General features: G+C 35.8%; 1 protein-coding gene across 1 annotated transcript; it reads left to right on the top strand.

Annotated features, from left to right (window-relative positions):
- Nucleotides 1-5,879: 5,879 nt before the first annotated feature.
- On the top strand, nucleotides 5,880-6,446 carry LOC143566273 (uncharacterized). Its single transcript, XM_077053017.1, has one exon. It carries the CDS (start codon nucleotides 5,880-5,882, stop codon nucleotides 6,444-6,446), a length of 567 nt encoding a protein of 188 aa, XP_076909132.1.
- Nucleotides 6,447-10,114: the final 3,668 nt, after the last annotated feature.

The raw sequence follows: 10,114 nt of genomic DNA, 5'->3' as shown, positions 1-10,114 counted from the left end.
AATTCTTTTTTCCACATTCCTTCCTTTTTTTTAAGCACTTTAGATGTTGTTGATTCTTTTCCCATTTGTTCTTGAAAATCAATAGTTTCTGTAATGCATGCCAATAATAATTTTACAATTAATAATTTAATCTAAATAAACCTAATTTAGCATATGATACACTTATACATATATGTATAACAAATTATAAACATACGTATAACAAATTATACAGATATGTATAACAAATTATACATACACATACGTATAACAAATTATACACACATATGTACATGTAGTATACATATATGTATAACAAATTATACATACACATACGTATAACAAATTATACATACACATATGTACATGCAGTATACATATATGTATAACAAACTCCATCAGTATACATATATGTATAACAAATTATACATACACATATGTACATGTAGTATACATAATATTAAAAATTAAGAATTCTTTACTTTTCTTCTAAAGCACTTTAAATGTCTTTGTTGGCATTTCCCTAATTGGATCTTGAAAATCATCAGTGTCTACAATGCATACAAACAAAATCAACAATAGAGATTTTACAATTAACAATTTCATCTAAAATTAAACCTAATTAAGCATATAATATAATTATCTGCATATGTACAAAGAGTATATATTAGCATCAATAACTTTTAAACTTGTGTAGCTACAATTTTAAAACAAAACATCATTATACACATATGTATAAACAAATTATAATAACATCAACAGCTTTTAACTTTGTGTAGTTAAACATATTTCACACATATATAAATTAAGCAATACCTTGAATTTCAATTGCCTCATCATATGTATTAGAAAATCTGCATGCTCGTTTCACAGCTATCCTCTCACTTTTCTTACCTACATAATTAACACAAATATATAAATAACATTGTAACCATTACCGCTAATATATAATTAACATGATGTTAAAACTACTTACGTTTAGGCTTTTTTTTCTTCTGTAAATTTGCACCTGATTAATAAACAAACAACGTTTTCATAAACATCCATGTATGTATAAAATAATTTACTGAACAACTATAAATACACTAACTATTACCGAAGCTTAAAAACCTATATAAACTCATGTACATTTTCTATCATTTTATTTTCAATAAATTACTTTGATGTGTTTGCCTGTAATGAATAAAACCTAATATATGCAATCTATTACAACATCATATATGTTCATGTTTGTATATTTACATATATATACATATATGTATAATTATTCTATAATGTTATGAACTATCATCATTTATTCAATATATTAGTATAATTTTGAGCTTATAATGAATAAAACCTAAATATGCAACCTGTAAAGACCTAATGCCGTAGTTAACCCTAATTTCGCTATGCACTGTCAAAATTATCTCTAATGTTCAAATTAGTTCCTAATTAACAAATCTCAACAACAAAATCAAAACAAATTACCTAATAATCAACAATTATACAACATTTTAACTTTTTATACAATGATTTTGAAGAGTTAGACTAACCTGCACGGCGATCAACCAGAAGATAAACACCGTCAACAAGCACCACGGCGATTAACTAGAAGTAAACACCATCAACAAGCACTGCGGAGAGAGGTGCGATTTTGCGAAACCCTAGATCTTCGTTCGTCAGAGAATTCGTAACCAGCGGGGAGGGAGGGGTGTTTTGAAGACTGGTCTATTTTACATGTGGTCTATCTATTTTTCAATTGTATACAATTGCCCCTTCAAGTTTCTGTATTTTACAAAAATGCCATTGGTTTTTAAAACCCTTAATTTTTAAAACATGTGGCCCAAAATGGTTCTCAAAGTTCTCAATTTGCCAATGGTTCTCTTAGGATCCTTACCATATATATATATATATATATATATATATATATATATATATATATATATATATGGTAAGGATCCTAAGAGAACCATTGGCAAATTGAGAACTTTGAGAACCATTTTGGACCACTAAAAAACCCTCTAAAAAATTATAAAACAAACAAAACCGAAAATTTTTAAAAAGTAAAAAAATCAAAATTCTTATATTTCATTCCGGTTTCATATATATATATATAAAAAACCGAAATTTTTTTTTCTTTTTAATTCGTATTATACCTATACACATATGTATACTTTCATTTAATCTCTAGTTACGTAATATACACATATATACATTATCATTTACCTTAAATTATACATATGTGTATAGAAAAAAACACGTGTGTACATATTATACATATATGTATAATAAAAAAACCGATTTTTTTCTTTTTAATTCGTATTATACCTATACACATATGTATACTTTCATTTAATCTCTAGTTATGTAATGTACACACATATATATTATCATTTACCTTAAATTATACATATGTGTATAGGAAAAAAACATGTATGTAGATATATGTACGTATTATACATATATGTATATGTATAATTTAGCTAAACCGAGAATTTTTTTTTACGTTTTTTTTAGAAACCGGGATGATAAATAAGAACTTTGGTTTTTTTACTTTTTTTATTTTTATGTTTTTTTTTTGTTTTATGATATTTTTTATTTTTAGGTTTTTTTGTAGTCCAAGATAGTTCTCATAGTTCTCAATTCCCAAAAAGTTCTCTCATGATCCTGATCATATATATATATATATATGATGACCAGTAAAGATGGCGGCAAGAAGGAAGATGTCACGGCAAAGGTAACGAAGACGGAGGTAGAGATAGTGGCGGCAATAATGGCCGTGGATGGATCCAAGACAAGATTAAACCCATGAACAATTGTTCTGACTTGATGTATGTCGTAAGAAAAAAAAATCGCGTAATTGTAGATTGTTGTATGAGTATGAACAGTTGCCATGTACTTATTATGGTACTATACATGATGCGGTTCGGTGTGGTTGAGCTAAAACCAAACTTCGGTTTTTGGATGTTTGAAACCGTTCGGTTTTTGTTTTTCGGTTTTTGTTTTGGTTTCGATTCGGTTTCGGTTTCGGTTTTTATCAATTGAGCTTGAAACTTTTAGGCCGAGAAAGAAGTTGGTTAAAAATAATGAATATAGGTATAAATAATTTTGTTAATTGTTAACTGATAGAATATTATACATTTGACTAAAAATATTTGAGCTACATATTTATTAAATTTATATATATATATTAGTTAAAATAAAAATATAAAATTTTGGAATTCTGTTCGATTCGGTTTTTTCGGTTTTTATTACATGCAAAACCAAAACTGAACCGCTGATTTGGTTTTTATAAAACATAAAACCAAACTGTTGGTTTTTATTTTGTGTCGGTTTCTTCGGTTTAGATTTTTTGGTTTTTACAGTTTTGGATTGGTTTTTTCGGTTTTTTTACACCCGTAATACTTATTGTATGTTGTACTCATACTGTGTTGTATACGGGGTAGCAACTCGGATTATACACCAATAACTAAAAAATACTTTTTGTGAGAAGGCATGGCCAGTAGATTGTCATACAATTCAAAGATCTAATGTAATCATATGTGTAATATTAACCTTCGGCTTTTCTCAAGGAAGTGCCAATAATTTGGATGAACCTGAATAGTTGGATGTGTACATGCATAATGTATTTGCCGACATAAAATATAGAATCTAAGGGGGAGAAAAAATTAAAACATGAAGATTATATATAGCCAACTAAATGAATCTACATAATAGTGATTTTATTATTGTATGAAGGACAATTAATACAATTATATTAAAAAGAAAAAGATATAGGTGTTGGGAACATGCTGGTTTTAATAATATATGTGGTCAAATGGAACATATATGGGGAGGGCTATTTGGGGTACATATAATTTATTCAATAAAATTTATAGTAACATATATTTATAAATATTTATAATAATAAACTAATGAATGATTCTTGATTAAATTGTAATTAATTAACTGAACGTGGTCCAACAGTGAAATTAAAGAGCATACTTTTATTTATTTGTTTTAGGCTAAAATAACAAATAAAATTACAGTTCTTCATGTATTCTAAGGTAATAAGGTTATTCTTTAAAATAATTTTTAATAAACTTTATGCAAAACTTAGTTTTAACACGAATCTAACACAAAATTTATGGGCTATCTATTAATTAATAAAAGGTGTGTCAAATTCAGGTCAAATATGCTAACCATTTTATTTTTATATTGTTTGTAAAGTTTTGTTATATATGATAATAATATATAGAATATTTATATAATTAGTTATCATATATTGCAATTATTTTATCATAATGATAAAATGGGATTTTGTTATTTTTCCTTTTTAATTACGGATGATCTTTTAATATAAAAGGTGTGTTAATTCCAGGTCAACTCTAGACCATTTCGATTAAAATAACAAGTCATGTTTGTTACTTTGGTTCATTTTTCCTATTACTTTTGTTATAATTTACTAGTATAAAATAACACTCAAATAATTATCGTACTAACCATTAGGAGAAGTTGACTATCCCTTAGGCTCACATGATATTATAGATTACTCAACGAGGTTATACTTTAGCTATTTTCTTTAAGACTTTTATTAATTAAAGTTCTAAATTAATAAACTACTTACTTTATGTTAAAAGATTCTTCCTTTTGTTTCTAACAAGATATTTCACATATAGTGATCTTTCATAGATATTTCAAAACACATATAATTTGCAATGTTTATCCTGAGTAGATTCATATATTCTGCACTTTGTTAAGTAGATGTCTTATCGGTTGAATCAGATGTTATGGTTGTTTTAGGTTATTATATATATGTATGAACCAGGTACGTGTACGCGTTATGTTCCTTTTTGGACTATTGGGCTATTAATATTTTTATTTAGATTATTATTGGGCAAAATATTAAGATTCTGTGTTATAATAATTCGTTTACAAACATGTTAGATGCTATCTATTGTGCATGTCAAAATGTACATCGTAGTGTATATTAGGTAGGTATTTATTCTTGTGCAAATAATATTATTATTTGAAACTGAATGAAAAAGAAATATTAGGGACATGCGTGACCATTTTGGAAGTAACAGTTAATTTTAGTAGTACAATTTGAATAAAAAACAAGTTGAGGGCCAAAACCAAAACCAACACTTAATATTAAAGGCAAAAGACAAGTTTGCCCTTCATGTGAGAGACCCATGCAATAGGAAACAAATTCAGTTAAACGGAATATTGACGAGTGGTCTAAATATTAAACTCTTTTCTTTTAGTGTTCAATGAATCTTTTAATTGAGCTACTAGCTAAATTTATTATATCAAAATGCACTCGTCTTCCAATCCAGATAAAATCCTTACTAATGTCAGCGCCCATAAACTCTCTTTTAAATGCCTGGGTTTAATTTTATATAAATTTGGATTTTGAAATGAACTATATGATTAAACATATCAATCGCTTAATTATTTAAATATAACCCGATTAATTAAACATATTAAAATTCCAGCTTAACATGACATGTTTCAAATAAACAAGTTAAATATAACAACCTAAAAATCTCATTGTTTGCATGTATGAGGCATTATTAAACCGTTACAAAGTAACATTTTCTTGTATAGTTCACCTTTGATACCCAACAACTGTACACCTCATCGTAAATTGTGTTCGATACGTGTCACCCCACCACTACCCCACCTCACATCAAAACGGCTACCTCTTTTGTCGTTTTCTCAAACCCTATCCTCTTTACACCAATTAAAATAAATTATTAATTTCCAAAATTAAAAACCATATTTATTTTTTCCTTTAAATACATGGCTCAAGAGAAGTCATGTTTGCCAGTTTAGAAACCCTAATTCTCTCTTTAATATTTTCTCTCTCATCATTTTTTAATCTTATAAATTATTATCATTTGAAATTGATACCACAAATTTCAAACTGTAAACTTATGGCTAGTACACGAAAATCCACCGAAGGAATTCTCCGGTCGCACTCGCCACCGCCGTCGTCGTCGCATTCGTTCGCTTCCTCGAGCTCTACGTTTTCGACTTCGTCGTCTCCGTTTTTCCAAAACCGATCCCTGTCGCCGTCACCTTCACCGTCGTTATCATCCGTTAGATTCTCAATCGAAAGCCGTTCGGTTTCTCCGAGCCGTTCGATCTCTGTGCTAGACAGAGATCGAACGGCTAAGAAGCGGATACCGAGTACTAGAAGGATGTGTATGTGTTCGCCCACTTCGCATCCAGGTTCGTTTAGATGCAGTTTGCATAAGAATAAGAACAATAACAACCACAACAGTCGTAATACGGTGTCGTATCCTTCGAACCGGCTTAACGCGAGGCGATCCGCGATGACGAACTCGCTCGTTCGAATAGGTACGGTAGAAGGAGGTGATTTGGTGAAACGAGCGTTATCGGCGTTGATTAGGCCGTCGTCTCACCAGCAAAGGCGTAGAACGTCGTTTCAGCCGAGGCCGAGTCGGTTATGTGTAATGACTCGAGCTGGTGATTTGTAGTATAGTGATAACAGATGTCTAGATTCCGGCAAGTCGGTGTAATGCTTCCCGTTGTATTATAGGAAACAGAAAGTGAATCTATTGATTAATTAATCGGATCTAGATCTTTATACCTTTTTATATAATAGTTATGAATGAGAGTATGTAAATTATAAATATGATCTATTGTCCATCATTAATATATATTAATGGCCAACGAAGAGCTTTCAAACAACATTCGATTCATTAAAACTAAAAATTAGGTTTCATTAGATATTTTTAATAGTTTGGAACTACTTTGATACCCGAGTTAGCTTTTTAAGACACGATGTCAACTGTTTTAATACCTAGGAATACCATCATGGAGAAAACCCATCATTCTGAGAAAAACCTCTTGACTTGAACTTAAGATAAAAGGATCCAAAGTCTTAACCATCACCCTTATGCGTCACTGAACCAAAAGGTCAACGGCCAGGTTTCATTAAATGATTATTGTTTTTTTTTATCATCTTATATTAAAAAGTTGTTTTCATACAAAGTGACAAAACACGAAAAAAACATGTCTTGAAAACCAAGACATGTTTATATATTGGATTTGATTTTATACTTTCGATTTTCTTGCAAATGAGGATCTAGAACTACTTAGATACAACAAATTATTGATAGGAATTTTAATCAGTGAACGTGAAGAGGTAGGTCCCAGCAGAGCCCAGTTGGTCCCGCAAGACTCACCTTGAACAGGGACGTCTGCGCAAAGGCCATCTGCTTCCGCAGGACCCACCATGCTCATAGAACCTTACGCGCAGTACGCAAGCTGTACACGCAGGGAAAGCCTCCCAATGGTGAAGTACCCCGCCTGTTCCCGCAGTTGCGGATACAAGCCATCAGGGAAGGCTACCCGCAGACAGCAGGGCTACACGCACAAGACAATAGATACTTCAGTAGTCACATGAAGGAATGAGCAAGGCCGTAACCTATTTACCAACCAGCATGGCCTGCGTATAATCCACAGTAGGTAGGACGTGCATAATCTACAGTTGGAGGAATAGTGCAGCCGACATAGTTACTGTTGGCCGTAACCTATCCACCAACCAGTATGGCCTGTGCATAGTCCACTGTTGGTAGAACAGGAATACTATTCAGCCGGCTGTACCTTCTAGGAAACCTACCTTCGGCTATAAATACTCCAACATCTTGGAATGGTAAGATCCATCTGCTATCCTGTTATCTAGCAATCTCTCAATATACACTTATATTCAGAGCAACCTAGTCTGATTCTCACGCCGGAGGGTGGTCACAAGGAGGAACCCCCCCCCTTCTCAGTGACGAGCTTACGGTGTTTGTTTTGCAGGTCCCCTGAAGAACAACCGTCTCTGTTGGACCTCATTCTCGTGAGAAACATTACTTAACCCCCAGATTATCTATAATCTGCACCGGGTCACTTAGTGTTTCTTCATTGGCGCCATCCGTGGGACCAAAAGCTAGAACTAATTTAGTTTTTTCGAATTTTCTGAAGAAATGGTTAACGTTACTCCGGTCCAAAGGCCAGTAACCGACCAAGAAACCCCGGTAACAACCCCAGCAACTGGGGGGAACACCGGCGGTTATACAATCCTTACGAACACTACCCCGACTACCCAAGTCGGGGCAAGTGGAGTAAATATTCCACTGGGGTTCACCGATACCCAGCTGGAAAAACGAACGAGGGTCCCTCGCCAAACACTAGATCAAGTGAAGGCGTGGGCCGAAGCACGTCAGAAAGAGTTCCAAGCTGAATTGGACGAACGCTTGCGTTCAGTTCAACAGGCTGACGAATTCGGCAGTACTCGCCAACACCTCATTATGAACAGCGAGGGCGAGTACTCAGACGACGAGAGGGAGTCCGACACCGACGCATACCCTCGCCATATGGCGAAAGGGAAGCGTAAGGAAACGGACCCCCAGCCAAAAAGGAATTTTGGGGAAGCCTTTAAACCAACAAACGCGGAGAAAAACCCGCGTGACGTCTCCAAAACCTTCAGACCAACTGCTACGAATGCAGGAAAGTCAAAATTTGCAAGGGACATTGCGGAAGCAATTGCCCCGAGAAGTGCCAAACAAATGTCCAACATTGGCACTTATGATGGTCTATCCGACCCAGACGACCATTTGAACAGGTTCATTGCAGGGGCTACCGTCAGTAACTGGACGGAGCCCACGTGGTGTTACATGTTCCAGATGACTCTGGTCGGAGCAGCCAGGGCATGGTTCGATCGTTTACCGGTCCACCACATATATGACTGGGCGGACTTTCAGAATAAGTTCAGCCAGCACTTCAGCCAGCAGAGGAAGTATACTGAAGAGCAGTGGACGATCCTCAACTGCGTGAGAGAGGAGGATGAATCTTTACTAGACTTCATCACCCGCTTCAACTCCAAGAAACTGAGTCTGGGCAACGTAAGTGAAGATCTCGTTCGCGCCGCTTTCATCCAGGGCGCCGAGTACCCAGAGCTTATCCGCACATTAACGGGTAAGGACGGCATGCCATCCACATGGGATGCCATCATGACGGCAGCCAAGCGCTTTGCCGAGACAGAGAAGCAGCTGGGAAGAGATCTTCCCCAGAGTACTCACCTCTACACGCAGAGGACAAGGGAGAACAACGTTAGGACCGCCCGGCAGAACAAAAAGAGGCGGCTAGGTATTTGGCAGTCAAGGGTAAACTTTGACACCTCATCCAGCTCTCGCCCTCTTGTTGGCGGAAGGGACAACACACACCCTTCAAACCGAAAACACCGGTGGACGCCACTCACCAAGAGCGTCACGGGGATATTTGCCACGGAAAAATTGCCATGGCCAAAAGCCCCATTGATCCGGCAGAAACCTAATGCGGATCAAAGCAAATCTTGTGATTTCCACGGGACAAAGGGTCATGGTACTGAAGAGTGCACATCCCTGAAGGATATTGTTGAGACATTTGTGAAGGATGGAAGACTTTCACATCTCGTGGCATCAATCAGGAAGGGAGGAAGAAATGACAACCGGTACAGAGGTAACGGACGAAAGCCCGTCGACATCAGCATCAACATGGTTCATGGCAAAGTCGCAGGAAGAAAAAGACGAGCGACAGAACCATGCGCGTGGAAGGAAGCTGAGGTGCGCTTCCCGCGAGTGCCAGGAGGCCCCAGCAAAGAAGGCCCCATCGTCATCAAAAGCCAGCTGGGGCATTACATCACTTCCCGCACTCTTGTTGACAACGGCGCTTCGTCGACGGTGATGTACAGGCAGTTCTTTGACAAGCTGGATGATGAAGACAAAGAACGCTTGGAAACGGTCTACGCTTCAATAGAAGGGTTTGATGGCAGCACAGAAACCCCCCTGGGTATCCTATCTTTCCCCGTTACTCTTACCGATGGGAATCATTCACGCACAGAGGATGTGGATTTTGTCGTGATGAGAAAGCCACACCACACGTACGACATCCTATTCGGAAGAGACGGGATGGCAAGATTCAACGCCGTGGTATCTTCAGTCCACGGCATAATGGGATGGCCAACAGCTGAGGGTGTAGCGATGATCACTGGCATTCCCCAGGTATGCATCGCATCTGTCTCATCTAAACCCAAACCAAAAATGGCCAAACCAACCATCACCGAACCGGAAAAATGGGCCTTCAATGGCAAATACCCCGACCAGGCCGTTACCATTGG

The sequence above is a fragment of the Bidens hawaiensis genome, unplaced genomic scaffold, assembly GCF_021521415.1.
Source record: "Bidens hawaiensis isolate Kalapana, Puna unplaced genomic scaffold, B.hawaiensis_p1.1 tig00022866_1, whole genome shotgun sequence".
Classification (NCBI taxonomy): domain Eukaryota; kingdom Viridiplantae; phylum Streptophyta; class Magnoliopsida; order Asterales; family Asteraceae; genus Bidens; species Bidens hawaiensis.
The sequence above is the reverse complement of the archived record's forward strand: the minus strand, read 5'-3'. Positions and strand labels throughout refer to the sequence as shown.

Bases quoted from the DNA above. Each gene is read 5' to 3' on its own strand.
- LOC143566273 (XM_077053017.1), top strand. From the start codon at position 5,880: ATGGCTAGTACACGAAAATCCACCGAAGGAATTCTCCGGTCGCACTCG.